Raw genomic sequence first — 20,757 nt, forward strand, 5'->3', positions numbered from 1 at the left:
GGAACGAACGATCCATGTATGACAATAATTTAAGCCAACATGCAGTTAAAGGAGGAATAAACCTGGCAGCATCTCAAGCGATATCATGCATGATGCATTCATTCTTGCAGAAGACACACCTTTCCTTCTCCTCCATCAACTATCAACTGGTGTTCCGATATGATATATGAGCATCGATCAAAATATAGCATTCGAATCAATTCCTCATTATATTCGACATTGCAATTGTCTTCTATATACTTTTAGAGACACCATCAACGAACGTTGCAATTGTCTTCTATATATATACTTATCATTCCAAGATGAGAACACAGACGATTTTTTTACAGTGAGTTCAAAAACAAGAACAAAGATGATAAAGGTTGGGGGCGTGTACAAGGTGGCGGAGGCGATGGTGCCACTGTACGTGGCGCTGGGGCTGGGCTACGGCTCCGTGCGGTGGTGGCGCATCATCTCGCCGGAGCAGTGCGAGGCCATCAACCGCCTCGTCTCCTGCATCACGCTGCCACTGTTCACGTTCCAGTTCACGCTGCACACGGACCCCTTCGCAATGAACTACCGTATGATCGGTGCCGACGCCATCTCGAAGGTGCTGGTGGCAGCGCTGCTGGTGGCATGGCCGAGCTGCTGGCGGCTGCACGGCCACAAGGACCAGGAAAGGCCCGGCTATTGTTGGGCCATCACCAGCTTCTCGTTGGCCCAGCTCACTAATTCGCTGGTGGTGGGGGTCCCGCTGGTGGCGGCGATGTACGGGCCGTGGGCGCAGGATGTGGTGGTGCAGCTGTCGGTGGTGCAGGCCATCGTGTGGCTCACGTTGCTGCTGTTTGTGTTCGAGCTCAGGAAGGCCGGGTGCGGCTTGTTCGCAGCCGCAACGGAGCCGGCGCCGCCTCTGCCGGCGTCCAAGGATGTGGAGGGGGCCGCCGGGAAGGCACCGGAGGTGGCGGCGGCCAGGCCGTCGTTTTGGGCGCTGATGAAAGTGGTGTGGCTCAAACTCGCGCTGAACCCAAACTCGTACGCCAGCATAATTGGCATAACGTGGGCATTTGTCGCCAATAGGTATCGTACCGTTGTTAGATTTACATTTCACTTCTATAAATTACTTTTTTATATTAAAACATCCCTGAACATTTCATTATTATCAAATGATTTGATTGACTAATTAGGTGGCATTTCGAAATGCCGAGAATCATGGAGGGTTCGATATTGATCATGTCCAAGGCGGGGACGGGGATGGCCATGTACAGCATGGGTAACTCAAATTTGACCAGTTTTTTTTTTATTTAATTGGATTATATATGAATAAAATTAATACTATAAAATATATATATTAAATATTTTAACTTATAATCATAGGGTTATTTATGGCATTACAAGAGAAGATACTTGCCTGTGGACCGAGATTGACGGCATATGGGATGGTGCTAAAGTTTATTGCGGGACCGGCAGCCATGGCCATCGGATCCATTGCTGTTGGTATTCGCGGTGAAGTCCTACATCTAGCGATTATACAGGTAATCATATACCTGTGTATTAATTAAAATGATAATTGTGTGTTGGATAAGATTTTAAATACTTAATGATGAAAAGTTGAAAATAATATCTATTAATTAATCAATTTATAATTTTAGAATACATTCTAATTATATTTTAATGACAAAGGATAATTTCCCGTCTATATATCATCTAAGTGTAAGTCTCTATTCAAATTATAAGTTGAACATACATTTTGTTGTAGAGATTGCTGAAAATTGATTTACCATGTAACACAGGCTGCACTACCACAGTCGATCACTTCTTTTATTTTTGCAAGAGAATATCAGTTGCATGCTGATGTCCTCAGCACTGCGTAAGTCTCTATTCAAAGTATAATATAATTATTTTTTTTTCTTAATGCTCCATCAGTTAGAAATTCATTAATATAATCCTTTCGTTAATATATTTTGCAGGGTAATTTTTGGGATGCTAGTGTCTTTGCCTATTCTTGTGGCGTACTATGTGATTCTTGGATTTTTTTAGCCAACTCGAGTTGCTTAGTGCTTACTGAAATCTTCTTCTCCTCCTCCATCTTCATTATCATTCTCCTTTTTACTGAAAGCGAAATGTAATGAAGAACGTAACGTGTTGAAGTATATATATTGCTGTAATGGAGTTTTCTATTAAATTAAATATATATATAGATGTCGCAAGGATGCAACAATATTTTAGATATTCCTTTTCGCCATGCACAGTACAATGAGTTTTGGCTTACAACATAATACAATAATAAACTACATTGCTTTTTTTTCGGGGTAAAAAACTAATGGTCCAAAAACGCTTTGAAGCTTCAGTTTTGACTGCTTCTGAAAGTGGTCGATAATTTTATTTTTATGCAGAGAATTACTGAGATCATCCGTGTCTTGGATGCAAGTATCTTACAATGATATCTGGATTTATTCTCAAATTGATCATCTTCGAACCCATCCTTTTATCATACTCCATTTTATTTCGCTCCTTAGTCTAACTTGAAGGAAGAACATCGGATAATATCCTAATTTATTCCCAAAAACTCTGAGTAATCCTATCATGAGCCCTCACGGTTTTCGGATGTCATGCTACTGCATTACGCTACAATATGTCGATACTATAGTGACTAACTTGTAGTACTGTATTAATTGATAAGTGTGTGATCACGAGTTAAATAGAGATATTCGTGATCTAAAAAGAGGATTCATTCTTATCAGGAAGAAAAATGATGAGTGGCGATGGGGCCCAATAAATACTCAATTCATCGTTTCCCTACCTATAAGTAACTCTTCCTCCTCTCCCCCTTGTAGATCATCAGGCATAAACTGAGCTCTATTAGGGTCTTGTGGTCTTGTGTAATCTACCAAATTAATAGAATCTGTGAGTTCTTTCTTCATCTCTCTCCTTATTTCTATTAATCTCTTTGTATATTTTCTACATATTTTACGCAACCCCACTACCACTCCACCACTAGTATCAGAGCAAGGTTTAAAGAGATGACTATGGGAACCTAAAGCCTTAAGGGTTAAAGTATAAATGGAAAGATTACGGGGTCTACTATACCCATATTTGTATACCTTAATTTGATAAACTTCATATAGCGCAAAAGAACATGTCATAACTTGACAAAAAGGCAAACGACCTCTATAAAACCAAGGGCACACTTGTATGAACAAAAATCTGATGTCTATCATGTTAAGAGCCTAATGTCAGAAACCTAGGAAAATGCCATACAAGAATGGTATACCAACTCCCATACATCTAACCTCGAATACCTTGACCTTCCTTCCATCCCAAAAGTTACATCTAATCAGTTAGCCAACAACCTCGTTGTAATATATGATAGAATCTACCTATCATCTAGAGTCCACTTGAAAAACTTCAAACAAATCCAAGAAGGGTGCCAAAAACATGAAAAGGAGGTTTCTAAGCTTAATTCTACCCTGCGAAATCTAACTATTATTTATACAGAAAATAAGCTTCTAACCAAGCAGGAAGTTAGAGAGCTTGTTACAAAGATTGCAGAGCAACCAAAATTGGTGGAAAAGGAAGCCTTGAGGTTGATTGAAGACCTCAACAAAAAGATCGACCGAGTGGAGAAACTCCTCCATAAGCTTGAACAGTGGACAACTTCATGAATGAAAGCAACACTATCACAAAAGCACACTCTCATACAGGGAAGCTGTCAAATCCACAGAATAGATTGAATCTCCTGCTATAGGATTCACTAAATCAGGCGAACATCAGGGACCAACTTCAGGAAATTCTGCTATAATTAAGCAAAATAATACCCAAATTCAATTACTTGTGCAGATCGTTAAAAGTCTCAGAGATATCCAGACAGACTCCAAAACTATCCTGGAACAAACTAGAAGGGAAGTTCAAACTTCATCCATCCCTGACGAACTGATTGACAAGCTAAAGAACCTATCTTTGGGAATATCTAAAAAACCCAAAGAAGGAAGGGGGCAGCTACGAGTTTTTCGTGACCCCTACAAAATCCTCCAAGAAGAACAAGCCAAGATCAATAACTAAATGGCAAGTACAGTCACTGAATTAACAACCCTCAATAACAACTATAACGCCCCTGTTTGATGATGAAATCAAGGAGTTCAGACGGAACCAAAGAAGAATCTACAATACCCGACAAGTCACAAGGAGAATTGGAAGGAGATTAACTGGAAGAACCGTACCAGTACACACCCTGAAACAATAAATAGACCCTCAAGCTCAGTTGAGGTTGTCTATGCAAGCAAGGGCGGCCATAGTGCCAGCTGAGGTACCATACCATTCACGAAGAGATGATGCTCATCATCGGGTAGGGATGACAATTTCACCCGAATACGATAGAGGATCCGACATCCGACCCCGAATGGAGGAGGGTATGGAAGGAATATCAATACCTGATACCCGACTCGAATACCCGATTAAATAATATATATACATATATTAAAGAAAATTTCCTTTTTCTAAAATCAACTTACTATTTTTTGTTGATATTAGTAGGCCTATATAGATGTTTAATCTATTTTTTAATTATATATATATATATATATATTTTAATAGGATGTTAATTTTAATATGTTTTTGGTGAATGATAATAGCTCGATAGAAAGAAGAAAAATTACACGTATAGAATATATCCGGTCCTTTAATAGGTATGGGTATACCCATTTGATATCCTATACCCGATGGGTATGGGTACGGAGGATATAGAATCTGACCCGAACCTGACTCATTGTCATCCCTATCATCGGGTGTATGTCCATAGATCAGAAGAACTGCTTCTGGTTACAGATGGCAACCAACAGGATCACATATTTATTCAAGAGGATAATTTTAATCAACTGCAAAGGAGCCGAATGCAATACATACATCTTGGTGTCCTTCAGGTGCGTATACAAATTCTACATAGACAAGAAGAAGGAACCATGGCTCTGATTGTATTCAGGGATAATCGCTAGATGAGAGACCAAGCTATTCTTGCCACAATAAAAGTAGATCTCACCCAAGGAAGCCAACTAGTTTATGTAATTCCAAATATTATGCTTACAATTGGGGATTTCTATAGAAATATCCAGGTATCTATTCTTATAAAAGGATATGACCAATGGCAAGGCGGTGAAGCTAATTTTCTAATCACTCGACATATGGTAGGAAGATTATCTAATACTCCTAATGTTGGCTTTCCTTATGAGGTACAGGGAGTCGTAGAATACCTCACAAGCCATGGAGTAAGGGCTCTCCCGGAACGACGATATCATACGTCCCACTTACAAGGATTAAACTAGACACTCAGGCCAACACAAGTCGTAATGCTAATGCAACCATCAGAACTGAATACAAGAAACCTGATGGATGAATCCTTGAGTTTTAATAATTATCAAATATCAACAACTTCTAGAGCAATATGCTATAACAAAAAGGATGAGAAAATCCAGAGCGATGAGGAGTCTTTCCATGCTCTTACCGTTCTCATAGAAAAAGCACCAAGGGTATTTGTGTATAAGAATTACCCTGAAGAAGAAGATTATCGACCCTGGCCTACAAATTCGACAGAGGACTCATTACCACACCTTCCTAATAATTTCCAATGGGTATTCTCTGAAATTATTACTGATAGACAGGTTACATGGAGGAAGCTAAAGGAGAAAATACAACAAGAAATCGATCTAGATGATGGATCCCTTTCAGGATCACTTGGGGGCGCAACACCAACCATTCTAGTAACACGACTTTCTCCAAATGTTATTTTACCTAAAACAAAAATCATCTAGAGCTGCAAGATTTGACTTAGCAGCCAGTGAGGATGTTCTAATCCCACTCAGAGACAGGAAATTAATTCCAACAGACCTTCGTATGGAAATTCCTTTCAGAACGTATGACAGAATTGCAACTAGATCCGGAATTGCCTGGAACCACAGTCTTGACGTAGGAGCAGGCGTCATTGACTTTGATTATCGAGGTGAAATTTTTATTCTATTATTCAATCACTCTGATTTTGAATATCAGGTCAGGCAAGGAGACTATATTACTCAAATTATATTTGAAAAAATCATTATGCCTGAAATATTTGAAGCGAAGAGCTTATTAGAAACACCTCGAGGAGGTACTAGTTTGGGTTCAACTTCTGAAAGAATACCTTCTTCGATGATGGCTGAGCTACTTCCACAAGAACTACATATAATATCAGCACTCATTTTCTAAGACACCTGCTTTCAGCAGCATTTGTCTGAGGAACATGCAGGGACTACAAGCTCATGGACCTCTGAACCCCATTCCATGGATATCTCTATGAATGCAATTGAAAATGAGGACTTCCTTGACTACATACAATACTTGACAAACAACACTCTTTACGAATGTGAATCTTCTGACAAACAACCCCTATGGGATGACTATAATGATCATGAATGGCTCAACCCGTTCACAACCGAAGATGGTGGGGATGAACTTATTGCCGTAGCTGTAGGCCTTGATACAAAAACATAAATGGACTATCCAAACCTTAGAAGATTAGTAGAAGATAGTCAACAAATTTATTCCACAACAAGCGCGGCAATAACCTCTCCATATAATCCACCACAAGAAACAATGATGGGGCCACTTGAATATCCACCAGCAGCCAGAACTGAACAAGGCCCATCCCATCACGGAGCAAAGACCTTCATATCTTTGAGGCTTCCAAAAGGCTTGACCCATTGCTAAGAACTTCCAGTGAATCTCCCCTTCTCTCGTCTCCGAAAAAAGATGCACAATTAGCTTCTCAACACTGAGATCCACATACCTCAGCTTCACAACAAGCAAGTCTGGAGAATAAGGAGCCTTGGGAACAATCACTCGATCAAGCGGGAGATTATGCAATCACTCTTATCCTTGACTAGAGGCATCCAATAAAACAAAACAAAACAAAATGCCAACAAGAAAATACTAACATGACAAGCTGAACCACTCCAGAACACCATAAACCCCAAAACAAGAGCTCATTATTGAACTAACTAAAAGAAGAGAGTAGAGAAGACGATTCTCTTCTCTGAACTCATCTGAACAGATCAAACCTATGAATCTTCACTAGATCACTTAGAGAGTTGATCAAGCAAAACACAACCAAAGAAGAGCTTCTGAGAGGGTCATCCGAACTCTGCTAACTAAGCCACTAGAGTGTCACCCAATGGAACAATGATCGTAAACCTTCTCTAGCCTCAGCAAGGTCCCTCATAAACAATGGCTCATCACATCACCCAAAGATGATAATTCGATTCAACCAGCGTATGGGTTAACACCTTAGATTCAAATTATCTAACCTGTTTTAATTTCAAAATTAAAAAATTATTAATTATTGTCGGCAGACACATTAGAGAAAATTGATAACGAATAAATCATCGGAGGTTTGCAGAGAGGAGCCCGTGCAAACGAAAAACGACACCATCAATTATGAATGTAAAAGCCATACGTACAAGATAAATTCGTTTTGTATCAACTCAACAACGATTAAGCGGGATCATATATATGTATCTATCGTCGTATTTCGATTGTCATGTAGTTGATATAAAAAACTGTACAGCAATTTTAATGCCACAAATGTGACGATAAAGAATTTGTTGGTATACTCCTATGCAGATGATTTTGTTCCAAATTTTGCTCGAGTCAAGATATATGAAAACTAACTTCTATATCCTTGGTTTAGCAGGTTCATTCACGGTATGGATCCGTCCAGCAATTATCTTCTGTTACAGCTTCTCTCCATCGATTTTTAAAGATCTTCAATTCGATAGACGATCGTATTCTTACCTGTATGGAGCTTAAGTCAAACACCAAACAGAGAAAAGATAATGAAAATGCCAAACATATCGAATTCAGATTGCTTACTGCAAATCTATCGTTAGTTGTAGGTTTACCAGGGGATATCTGAAAGTACAAGCATACGAGTTAGGTTGGTAAAGAAACTTATCATCTGGACAAAAGTAATAGAATGAAGGATTGGGTTATATGAAACAATGTTAAGCATCATCGAACGAAAAAAGAATGAATATTAAGACCATGAACAGACAAAAACATTTGCGAGTACATGGTTATATAGCATCCAAAACACCATGATCATCTCTAAAAAGATTCCTTCGTTTTCGTTGAAGGTACACATAATAGTGGAAGACTAAAAAGTCTTATTTAATAACAAGATTGATGTAGCTAAGACCAAATAGTTAAAGACGAAAATTATTTATATCGCCTACCTCTTTCTTGTCAAGCCCACCAAGCGTAGGAAGTGCCTTGTGAACTATGTATTCACCATCCACCACTCCGATATTTTTGATCCGGTCACCCTACCAGCAATGAGCTTAGACTACTAATACACAAGAAAGACAACTTGGAATACTCCAAGCTCTAATGGAAATTTACCTGAGCACAATAACCAAGTTTCAAATCCAGACCCCAAGCATGAATCAAGTCACTCTACAGGCAAATGAAAATAGATTAGTAAATAATTTCCCAAAATATACAAACACTCAAACACATAAAGAATCAAGATATTTCTACGCACTTGTATCATATGCCACACACAACGCCAAGAAGCCCGAGAGAAAACAGGAGCCATCATTTCTATCCACCTGCAATAGCAGAATCTCTTAGTAATGGAGGTGGTAAACATACAAGAAAGCAAATATTTATTTAACAGTCAGGAGGGCTTCTATTTTTTAAGCATGTTCATTTAAAACATAAGTTTATTATTTTATATTTTTTCACAAAAAACACAAATGAACTCTTGACAAGTTTAGTATCGAGCTTATTCATGAATATGAACATTCTGTTCATTTATAGCCCGAGCATTGCCTTGATGTGTGAAAATACCTCACATGAAGATATTAACTAAGCAACAACTTGTTATCTGACACTATGAGCTAGCATGTTTCAGTAAGATTGACTATTGACACTATGCAGCTAAAATTACATATCACGCTGCGCTTTCATATGATTGAGGGGCCAAACTTCAAAGCAAAATTTATATATAAGATTCATTTAGGAAGTATCTAATCTATATGATTGAGTCGATATTTGAAAGTGTGACCTTTATTCTACCAGTACATGGAAATATAAGCCAATTCATTTAGGACCTTTATTCTAACTATAGCAACTAGCGCCAAATGGTGTCGATGTTCCAACCATTTGCTCTCACCACAGTCCACAGATATTAAACTCCAAAATTCCAATGAGCCACATGTCAACTTATTACACAAGCCTTGTATCTTGTCACTAAGATCAAGGTTGGGAAAAAAGTTATTTAAAGGGGTGGCTAAGCTCAACACTTGGAACACCATACCTAAGATGTCATCTGAAATTCTGAATTCTCAAAATCAGTCTGCCTAATTCAAAACTTCCTTCCAAGTTCTATGTTTTCATTCGTTTGGATAGAGGCAAGATGATAGTAGTACATTATTTCCTACTTTTCTTGTTTCTTAGAAATAGAATTTAAAAGTTGAAAAGAAAAATAAAATAATAACTTAGAGGACTTTTTTAGCACATTTAAATTTATTAGAGGTGAATGATGTGGTAAATATTTTTTCCCTTTTTTCTAATGACTTTATGTTACTTTCTAATAGAAATTTTCAATTGCCAAACAAGACCTACAAATATGTAAATGTGCCTAATTAATACAATTTAAGACAAATATGCAGTGGGAAAGGAATTCACCCAGTACAAGGTGGGGCAGTACTGTTCCTGTAGCATCTTCCTCCGCCATTTAACTTGAAGATTCTTCTGTTAATTGAAAAAATTACTTCTCATAATTTCCAGCTACTACAAGAACAAAATACTAAAAGTACAAAATGTCACAGCGAAACTGAATATGCAAGTATTGATTAATCATATTGGCAAAAAAAGAAGCCATCACCTGTGTATATCTCCATGACTCTGACGTGCAGTAATTTGGTGGTGAACTCTAGATGATTTTGCAGGATCAAGAGCAGGTTGCGATATCTCCAAGCCTTCCCTCTCCACAATTGTCAAATATCTGAAGAGTTATCCAATTCATACAACATTCCTATGTAAAATTCTTTGTAAAAAGTTTCAAATCAATCTTGAATAATCAAATTAGAAAATTTCAAGAAGTCAGTGAATCATAACTAGGAATATTTTTTAAAAGAAAAAAACATTTAAAATTTCTAACTACATAAAAAATGGAAAATAGATAAGTACTATACTAGGCAGAATGTGACTAGTCAAAAGAAGTTATTGACAGCTAGTCCAGGATGACATAATTGTTAAGCTATAGGAGCAAGCTATCGATCATTAAGATGATGATCATCCTAGTTTTAAAAATTCAATAAACAGAGAAATAGCAAAAGAGCAACAGCAACCTTTCAGGATGAAAATTTTCCACTCCGAGGTCCTCATCCCATAAGAATATGTACTTGTATGGTGCAACCATGTCTGGATGTAAGAAGCGTTTTGCAAACCACCTGCAGAACACATTACTGATTTTAGAATAGACAAAATAAAAAAGATAAAACTAAGTATAAGTTGGGAAACACCAACCATTTTGTTTGATTCATTGCAGAAATATGCAAAGCACTGTCACTCCATTGTAGATCTTTCCATTTGTCAACAATACCATCATAGTGAAAGAGCATTACCATGCAGTTAGACGAAGCAAACTATAATGAGAAAGAAGAGAGTGACTAAAGAAGATCCATACACACGAGGAATATGAGGCAGGGGATATTATTTTACCTTCATTACGATTTTATCCACAATTTCTTTTTGCTTTATACCAACTGCCATTGCCAATAAATTCTTCTGTGAACTTGTAATTTTCTGTCTCAATTTTTGCAAAAAGAATTATCATAAAAATCACTATTAACTTCAACCCAAATGGTAAATCAATGTATGTATGCTAGAAGTTGTATTTAGTCATAAAAGATAATAACTGTATCAATCAATGATCGACGACCACATGATTTTGTCCAGTACTTATCTTAAAGCTTAAAAGTGCTAAACATTCATTAGGAGCTTCATTTAGATTGATGCAAAAAAATAAAATTATCAACCAAATATATATATCTTAGATGGTAAATAGTAGCTCAAAACAATATTATACTTGAGAACTTTTCACATAAAAACCTTGTACTTGAACACCTTATCTCTGATTAACAACTCAAGGAATCTAAAATTAACACCTAGAAGACAGTCAACTACACTAATGAAATCAACAGGAAGCGGACCTTTTTTTTTGGAGCACCCCAAAGAGGCACCATTTCCATGTCTGACGTCCGGCTAATAATTCCTTTGGGAAGTGGTTCAGACCCTGATGCCTTACAAGGACTCTAACAACCACGTAAACTAAATAATCAGAACACAAATGGAATTTAACAATCTTAATGAGTGTAAGACTACAATAAAGAAAAAGTAATTTAATGTGCAATTGCTTTTATAAATTTGAAGAAGTCCTGGAAAGAAAACCTTGCATAAGTCAGATTGAGTGGACTCCAAGTTGAATGTACTCTTCCTTGAAAAGCTTTGGGTGATGTTTGCAAAGCCAGTTAGTGAACCAGCTATCATTTTCTAAAAAAAGAAGAAGAATGAAAAGTGTGGCTACAAGTTAATAGAAAATGTAAGAGTTCACAAAATAATCCGACTTAAAAACTGGAGTCTAAGAAGTTCATGGACATGGAAAGCAATATCCGTGATGGAAAAATCATTCAATCAAATTAATATAAGTCTATATGCATCAAGATTTTCAGTTAAATTGAGACAAAACAGCTCATGTTCAGATAAAACTAAATAATGAAATGGTAAGGAAAAATTAATCAAACCTCCTTATAATCAGTTGCAATATAGGCGGTTCCAATGATGAAGGAAAAAAAGAGGAAAGCAGCTACATTCCAGATACTACAATAGCAAAGTCTCCGGCTTGAGTGGTCCGTGATTGGAGGTCGCCTGCCATAAGTTTTTAGGGAAAAACATTAACGTACTATAAATTATTAATCAAGAATCCATCTACTAGATTCCAAAGAGGGATATAATAAAAGATAAATTAAGGAAAGAAATCCTTGTAAAACCATCAATAAAGTTACTATATTTTATCACGAGAATTGAACAGTAATCAATGATAGACATCGTCGCTACCAACGTAGCAACAAAGTCGCTAACATCCGTGGCACAAAATTGCCACAAAAGAAATACGATTTGACTTCGCGTGTAATTCTTCTGCAAAACTTTCAGACAAGAAAATGTTAATCAATTTTAACTTTTTTAAAAATCTCTTTTAAGAAAATAGTTGATGTAAATTCAGAGCAAAAACAGTCACTGATGCAACAACCCAATACCAGAGTTCCCTTTTTCCACTTTATTGAACAGAGAATTGATTCGAAAAAATATAGTCACTTTTACAAACCATAAAATCACACTTACAAACCGACTGGCATAGATGAAAACTAATGATCACGCCCACAACACAGAAACTAAAACACTGAACGGTTGCATAAAGCTGCGATAGAATCGTAGAATGTTTGATAGCAACAACCCAGTCCCCAAAACATGATCTTTTGGTCAGAAGCAAACCAACAAGAAAGGGAACGACAGTCGCTCACCATGATCGATCAAGCATGACTTTCAGAGGCCTCCCAGAAGAGTCAACGCCTGCGCACGAGCACCAAGGGCACAGAAAAATGGCGTCTTTTCGGTAGATTTCGCCTCTTGATTGGAGCAGAAAGGGGAAAGAGTGGAGAAGAAGTAAGCGGAGAATGCAAACAGCTTTCCGCTTCACTTTTCTTTCTTTCCGCCGCGGGAACGAAGCTGCAACAGTGGATTCTCAATGGCGCACGCGAAGTCGCGAGCAGCGAGGAGGGGAGAAGAAGAGCCGTCGCATTTGTTTCGTGGGCATGGGAACATAAGAGGATTGCGCAGCGGAATTTTCTCGCACAATATATTCTCACCCATCGCCGCACCCTATCCTCGATTGAATAGTCAGTGCGGGAGCCACAAGGGTACCTTCAAATCTCGGTCGGAGTAATCTGATAATCCATTTCCAAACAAGGGAATTGCGATTTGCGAAAGATATTATGTATTTCATCGCCGCATCATCGCAAACAGCCGACGGGAACTCTCACATATGAAAATTGGACGCGCTACAATTAAATAGGGGATTCGTGCAGAATGAGGTAAATATCCTGTATCCTGTCCCGAATGGATAGGTCATGCGTTAGGCCTTCATGAATCGTTGCCGCTGGTGGGTTCCGAGTTGGACACTCAAGTTGATGTTCTTGGGATGGAGTCATTAGGGGGAGATGCTATCCAAATTATAATTTATCTATTAGATTCTCTTATCTAATTACAATTGTATCAATTTATTTATGACCCTAAAAATTATGCCTTAAATTTAAATATATACATTTACATGTTAAACGTGTGCCGTGTTAAGTGGATAATTTCAAAGTGGCCGTCATTTTCTTTAACTTTAGTAAAAGTTGTGGACAGAAGAAATGATACTATATCGAAGTCTCGACAGTCAAACATGCTAAAATATCGATAATATTTTTTAATGAGGAATGTTCAAAAAACATCAGAAAAATGGAGGTCAACGTAGCGTGGATTAGATCTTGATGGTTGACTGGTGTGGAGACACGTCGCCTGTTTTTGAATGATACCTACTAAGGCAACGTCAACGAACCTTTTGATATATTTAGATTATAGCCTTCTTTAAAAATAGAATCACAATTACCAGTGTATTTAAATCGAAATAGAGGGGACTAATTGCACAATAAATTGGAATGATTTTCACAGTTTGTTCTTATAAATTGCCATAATTTATTTGCCGATGATATAATATAATATATGTGAAACGATTAATAAACTAGTTAATACTAATGTATTTAATATATAAATAAATAAAAATTATATTTCATAACAACGGGGATGTAGCTCAGATGGTAGAGCGCTCGCTTAGCATGCGAGAGGTATGGGGATCGATATCCCACTTCTCCAATTATTTTTGAAAATTTTGCACCATTTCGAGGGCTCCAACCGAATCTTCACAGATGCAGTTTAATTAAATATTAATATATGAACGTGCAGACGGAGACTTAAATTTCCAACACAGAAATTAATGCAACTTCAAGACTGTTGTGTGAATCTGTATTTTCGCCGCGATGAGAAATTTCGTAAATTATATAATTTTCTATTAGATTAAATCTGGATTATTGTAATAATATATATTTATAAGTAAATAATTGAAATAATTATTAAATAAATCCATTTCAAAAGGGTGTTGTTAAATAAATACATTCTCCCAAAAAAATAATAATTCAGTTTGTTTTTTATAATTTATTATTATTTTTTTAATAGATACTCAACTCATCCATTAGGCTTCAAAGTTTCATTCTACTGAAAGATAAAAGTTAACAACCGAGTAAAGTGCTTTGAGGGGAAAGAAAATAGTGTGTGTACCTACCTTTTTTAGGTCAGATAAGAACATTTCATTGTCATGCCAAAACATCTATTTGAAGTAGAAAGTGGATACGTGAGTAGACTTACAGCAAAAAGTAGAGAGGATTAAATCTGCTGACTGAATGAAAACTAACAAATGGTGCTAACAGCAAGAGGACCTGCTTGGATCTTGTTTTTGCTCATAGCCTTCATCTCCAGAAAGGGCAACACTGTTGAGTGAAAGGTCGACTTTGTAGGAGTCTGAATTCAAGACCCTCCTGCTCACATTGTCGTATATCTCCTTGATCACAATCTCAAAGGCTGTCTTCACATTCGTGCAGTTGAGGGCTGAAGTCTCCATGAAGAAAAGCCCTTCAGTTTCCGCGAACCGTTTACCTTCCTCGATCGATACCTCTCTAATAGCTGATAAGTCACACTTGTTGCCGACCAGCATCTTGGCCACAGTTGAGTCTGAATTATAAGCTGCGGGATAAAAGACATCAAATGTTTAATTTAAGCAACTATTTCAAGCAGAAGCCATTTCTAGTAACAACATATGAAAGCAACTATAGATCAAGCAACATGAATAGTCTGAGATTATACGAGAATAGGACAAATCATTCTCATAACCTGATCTGATCGCCATGCTAATCTACCATGTAATTGTTTGCAATTGCTTCTTGAGCTTGATGAGAATTTCTCAGGTATTTTGTTCTTTGAATTTCTCGATTGATCTATCTCGCATCAATTTAAGATCTAGTCTAGAAATCTACCTTCCCTCAAGAACTGTAATATAGAAAAGACTGATTGTAAATTCAGATCTTTGTTCTTGAGAAAAAAACACACTAATCGACTTCAATAAGGTTCGATTGGTGCCAGGGCAGGAGGGTACTACTCACTGTTGAGCTCGTCGAGCCAGCGGGCAACGCTGTCGAAGGTGGAGCGGCGGGAGACGTCGTATACGACGAGGGCGCCAAAGGCGCCGCGGTAGTAGGCGGAGGTGACGGCGCGGAAGCGGTCCTGGCCGGCGGTGTCCCAGATCTGCGCCTTCACCTCCTTGCCCTCGATGGCCATGCTCTGCGTCTGGAACTCCACCCCGATGGTCGCCTTGGAGTGGGGGTCGAACTCGTTCCGCGCGTAACGGGACAGCAGATTCGACTTCCCCACCGCCGAGTCGCCGACGATCACCACCTTGAACAGGTACTCCTCAGCCTCCTCCTCCCCGCCGCCGCCTCCCCAAACCACCATCTTTATTTTTAGCTCCCAATTTGGTGGTTTGTTTCTGTCAAAGATTGGATTTTGAGAGCAGGAATCGGAAAGGAAACTCGATCGTCGAGCTTCCTTTCTCTCTTTAAGGTCTGTAAATTGACGCCGCTCAAATAGCTTAATCCCTTCTTTCTTCCGCCGTATAGAGTTGTAATGGCTGCCTTGACTTGTAGATGTCTCTCGAGCTAAAGAAGGATATTCATGGCGGACACGTTGATATTGGAGAGAGGGAGGACATGGAGGACAGCCTGTGCCCTTGGTCAGAGAAAGTAGAAGGCGACAAGATTTAGAGCCCAGGTGGCGCGGGATGAACAGCAGCTTGGCGAGCTCAAGATTTTACTTCCATTCTTGTGTCCACAGGTTAAATCTTTTTTTCCCTAAAAAATGAAAAAAAAAATTGCTTAATTAAAATTACTGAATTATTTCATATTTTATTTTTATTTAAAAACGATTAAGAGTATTAAAGTAGTATGGTTTGTATTTTTTATGTTATTTTTTTTTTATTTTCTGAGAAAATAAAAAATATGTTTGGTTCGTTTTCTAGAAAATTGGGGAATGCAATTTTTTTGAAAATAAAAATAAAAATAAAAATACAAATAAATCAAACCCTCTCTTATATAAAACATCGATTAACTATTAAGCTAAGATTGACTATTAAACTAAGAGCATCCAAAGGTCAGTGAGAACTCCGCTGTTATATTGACATCACGTTAAAAAAATAAAAAAAATTCTATATATCTCTTTATGGAAAAAAACACTGCACTAACTTTTTTTTTAAATATATTATTATTTTTATTTTTTAAAATAGAAATTAAAAATAAAAATTAATATTAAAAAAAAATGAAGGAGCAACTACTTAAACACAGAGCCGCTACTACATTAAAATTAAGGGTGTGTATTAGATTAATTCGATCCATAAATTATTCAAATTAATCGAAAATCGATTTAGTGTTATTTAATCGAATTAAATCAAAATTTTATTAAAATTGAATTAATCGAATTAGTTATTTTAGTTAACATCGAATTAACTAAATTTATTTAAAATAATAATAAAAAGAATTTATACAAAATTAATATCAAATTAACCGAATTAATTGAATACTCATCCCTAATTAAAATCAAAGGCTCCTTCCGATTATGTGCGGGAGCTCATTCCTTCGTTACCACATCACAATAGGAGATCCAAAACGAATCTCCTAATTCATATGACAATTTATTCAACTTTTTAAAAAAGAATAGTGATAAACAATAAACAAACTCTTTCCTGAATTCATTCAAAAAAACAAAAAAGAAAACAAGAAGAAGAAGAAAAGAAGAATATCTCATGCTGACTCCATTTTAACTATTTTCCTTGTAATATTTCAATTTAACTATTTTCCTGGTTGGTCGGTAAAGGAATTGATGCTCCTGAATAAATGAACGAATTAAATGTTCATGAATAAATGAACAAATTTGACATTAGACTAAGTAAAAATTTATTTATATTCATTTTACTTATAAAATTAATTAAATAAATAAATTTAAATAATTTATTAAATTAAATAAACAAATTTATATAAAATTAATTAAATAAATAAATTTAAATAATTTATTAAATTAAATAAACAAATTTAATATTTATGAATAATATTTATAAAAAAATATTCATGAATAATATTCACAAATCATATTCATTAATAAATTTTTTATAAATATATTAAATAAACAAAGAAATTTTTAAAATGGATATATAAATTTAAATTATCAAACTTAATAATCAACCAAACATATAAAAATTTCAATTAATCAAACATGTAAAAGTTTCAAACAATCAAATCAGTTTAAATGTTTGATAACATCGAAATGAATCAAACTCAAGCCAAGTTTAAACCAAACTCAAACTTATAAAAAATAAATCAAATCAAATTTGAACAATCAACTTTCAATGACTTGATTTATTTTAGGCTCATGAGTCAGCTTGACTCAGTTATATAACAAGCTTAAATGTCCTAAAATTTGACTGGTTTAAATCGAGAGAGGCAAACAATAATAATATTTTAAAGTTGTTTGGGTAAATATCAAACAACTCTCAATTTGTTGATTCTTCATCTGCCGGAAGCCGAGGAACAACAATTGGTACACCACGAACTTTATCGACGGCAAAGCTTATTCGCAGAGGCCTTCCAAGAAATGCCTGCAAGCATTACTGTTTTTAGAAAATGCGTCGTCTATCTCAATTTTTTTCCTTGCACTATATTCAAATTGAAGTGATCACTCCTCACTTACCTTTCCGTCCATGGCATTTCTAGCATATTTAGCTGCATCATCAGTTGCAAAACGGACGAACCCAAATCCTCTTGACCTTCCAGTGCTCTTGTCATACATGATCCTAACTGAAACAAACAGAAAAAGAAGACATATTGAGTATGATATTGTTTGTAAAACTTGGAGATTAGAGGCAAGGGTCTAGCATTAAGCGCAAAAGAAAGAAGGTAGTTAATAAACAGAGTCGTCTTTTGATATATGATTTGTTTAAAAGCACGGGGGTATGTATCAAGCATCAACATGCATAGTCAAAGAACATTTTAAATGATAAACAATGATGAACATATTAAACAAATCTTAAATAAAAGTATGAACTTTTTAGGCAAAGGGTTTAACTAAGGTGCAACAGGGTTATAAAAATTTCGGAGGTCCAAGTCCCCTCATAATTCATGAATTTACACACACAAGTTTGAGGAGTCTGAGACAAGAGAAATTGATGAGTTGAATATCCAGGTTTTGTTTCAAATAGTAGGTGCACAACAGATGTAATGGAGATTCTTTACTTGACCTTTTGTTTTTCTACCTTACTCTTTCAAAAAAAGAAAAAAAAAAAAATCTAATTCACCCTCATTGAAGTTATAATCCTTTTGTTAGTTGTTTGTTGTTTGCTGTTCGTTGGAGACTGTGGCACACGCCTCATTGTCACCTATGGATGCATAATGGAATAATTTTTGCTGAAACATCTTCAAACACACAAAAGTTAAAACTAGGTAGATGGTTCTCAGTTAAGAAAACTAGTAAAACCTGGAGAAATTAACGTCCATTCATCACTTCAAGTTGGTTTATTTGTCTCTTCAAAATTGAAACTTGATTTCCGTACTTTAATTTTGTTTTCTTTGTTGTCCTTGACTTTTGAGGATACACTTGCCCCTCTATGTTTATCTTTTGTTTCTTTGTTTCAATGGTGACTAGTTTGAAAAAGATTGAAACAAACATGCATGATATAAAGCTTACATATGTTAATAAGACCGACTTACTTCTCACCTATGAGATAAATCAAGACGATAATTATTTACTGAAACTTGTCATAACGTGTAAGAGATCACAGAGACAATTCATCAAACATTTCGGGTGCAAGACGTCTCATTGGCATAATAAGAATGCAAGACTCTAAACAAGTATCCCCAAGGATTTGGACATTCACCAAAAAAAAAAATGAAAAAGAAAAGAGAAAGTAGGATCAAACATTACTATTGGCAAACTTCTGCGATCGTTACTATCCTTCCGCAGCGCAGCAGACGGGTTAAAAGCTAAATTTGAGAAAAGAGAATGAAGGCAAACCTTCCGTGACCTCGCCGAAGGAAGAGAAGGCATCCCTGAGAGACTTTTCATCAACAGACCAAGAGAGACCTTCACCAAATTCAAAACGACCAGATCATCACCGAAAGAATCACGCATAAGAAAGAAGATGATAACCAAGAGACTAAGCAAAGCTAACCTCCCACAAACAATTTGGGATTGGAAGGCGGCGGCGGAGGGGGCGGACAGCATTGATATCGCGCCTGAAGGAAGCCGGAGGGGCGTGCGAACGACAACCGACTGACGAAATGCCTCATAGGGCTTCGTCCTCCTCTATCTCACACAAAACCAGAGTGACTTATATTCTACGTGGCACGGCTTTCTTACCCAATTACTCATGCTGTCCTAGTGGGGCCCACCGGATATGCCTTAGTGGCTTAGTTCAATGAAATGAAAGTCGGTATGGAGATTGGTAAGTTTGTAGGGTTGAAATATCGACTAATACTTATTTGCAGGAGTCTCGATGATCTCCACCGCCGACGAATTTCCTTCCTTCCTAGCCGCTAACAAATCCTTCGCTTTCTCGGACCAGGCCCCATGCACTCACTGTCAAGATCGCTAGCTCAGCCCCACGGGGTTATCTCGGCTGGTAAAGGTGTGGAAGTTTGTCACTGAGAACATGGGTTCGAGTCCGCAGGGCAACGGGGATTTATTCCCTATCCCTGTGCAAAAAGTCTCGGCCCACTGCGTACTTGCCATCGAGCTACCGTGATTTACTTCCCTCGTGATGACCCTGGGCAGGGTGCGGCGGGGGCCCTGAGGGCGAGGGTTTCGTCTTTTTGCCACTGTCAAGATCGCTAGCTGCTTGACCTTATTACCTTACTGGATTTTTCCTCCCGACGCCCTCCAAGTGTTCGACGAAATGCCCCTTCGGGACGCCGTCAAGGTTGAACAAGAGAGGTACGTAACAGGCAGTGAATTCTGATGCTTTTGCTTTCAGGCATTGAGTTAAACAAAATGTTCTCCTCCTTAGTCATTTAATCTGAGGTCAGTTCCAAGTCATTTAATCTAGCGTTTTCTTTAATTCATTAATCTTTTGATCAATTCAATGGAAAATCATTACCTAGTATACTTATCCGCTTATCTATCCATCGAGTATGATCATGGAAACATCGCTGTTAATGATGACAAGTGCATGTGCCAAGGTGGAGCCTTCGTTAAAATCATTCATACAAGCTCATGACAAGGACAAGGCATTATTATAGAACTCACTGTGCACCAATTTGCAATTCAATCAGCATGCCTAGACAAAAATTGCACTATTGTCAAACCTCATTAATTCAACAACCAACCAGTGAAACTTATCTTTGCACCCTGCATTGCATCAGGAGTTAAACATATATTCATGTATTTTTTTTTCCAGATTCCTTGTGCATTATTGTTATTGCTTGGACAAGATATTGCCAAAATGTTGAGCCACAACCACACATTTACCACTCGTGTAGGATTATCACTCTTTGATTGTAA

General features: G+C 37.0%; 4 protein-coding genes across 4 annotated transcripts; 1 reads left to right on the forward strand and 3 right to left on the reverse strand.

Annotated features, from left to right (window-relative positions):
- The first annotated feature begins 309 nt into the window (after positions 1–309).
- Positions 310–2,206, forward strand: LOC121973121 (auxin efflux carrier component 5-like). The gene is made up of 5 exons (XM_042524704.1): positions 310–1,056; positions 1,164–1,249; positions 1,354–1,511; positions 1,770–1,846; positions 1,947–2,206. Exons 1-5 carry the CDS (start codon positions 353–355, stop codon positions 2,014–2,016), a joined length of 1,095 nt encoding a protein of 364 aa, XP_042380638.1. The 5' UTR covers positions 310–352; the 3' UTR covers positions 2,017–2,206.
- A 5,255-nt stretch (positions 2,207–7,461) lies between these two features.
- On the reverse strand, positions 7,462–12,883 carry LOC121969524. The gene is made up of 14 exons (XM_042519665.1): positions 12,588–12,883; positions 11,811–11,934; positions 11,458–11,559; positions 11,220–11,321; positions 10,729–10,812; positions 10,534–10,652; positions 10,356–10,457; positions 9,890–10,009; positions 9,691–9,756; positions 8,543–8,609; positions 8,401–8,454; positions 8,235–8,324; positions 7,873–7,911; positions 7,462–7,794 (listed from the first exon to the last, which is right to left on the reverse strand). Exons 1-14 carry the CDS (start codon positions 12,602–12,604, stop codon positions 7,696–7,698), a joined length of 1,185 nt encoding a protein of 394 aa, XP_042375599.1. The 5' UTR covers positions 12,605–12,883; the 3' UTR covers positions 7,462–7,695.
- A 1,591-nt stretch (positions 12,884–14,474) lies between these two features.
- Positions 14,475–15,941, reverse strand: LOC121969526 (ras-related protein RABA5c-like). Its single transcript, XM_042519667.1, has 2 exons — positions 15,321–15,941; positions 14,475–14,904 (listed from the first exon to the last, which is right to left on the reverse strand). The coding sequence occupies exons 1-2, from the start codon at positions 15,667–15,669 to the stop codon at positions 14,585–14,587; spliced, it is 669 nt and encodes a 222-aa protein (XP_042375601.1). The 5' UTR covers positions 15,670–15,941; the 3' UTR covers positions 14,475–14,584.
- Positions 15,942–17,568: 1,627 nt separating this feature from the next.
- Positions 17,569–19,590, reverse strand: LOC121969528 (glycine-rich RNA-binding protein 4, mitochondrial-like). Its single transcript, XM_042519669.1, has 4 exons — positions 19,430–19,590; positions 19,273–19,341; positions 17,953–18,059; positions 17,569–17,860 (listed from the first exon to the last, which is right to left on the reverse strand). Exons 1-4 carry the CDS (start codon positions 19,545–19,547, stop codon positions 17,756–17,758), a joined length of 399 nt encoding a protein of 132 aa, XP_042375603.1. The 5' UTR covers positions 19,548–19,590; the 3' UTR covers positions 17,569–17,755.
- Between the last annotated feature and the right edge of the window lie 1,167 nt (positions 19,591–20,757).

Source organism: Zingiber officinale, chromosome 4A, assembly GCF_018446385.1.
Source record: "Zingiber officinale cultivar Zhangliang chromosome 4A, Zo_v1.1, whole genome shotgun sequence".
Lineage (NCBI taxonomy): Eukaryota > Viridiplantae > Streptophyta > Magnoliopsida > Zingiberales > Zingiberaceae > Zingiber > Zingiber officinale.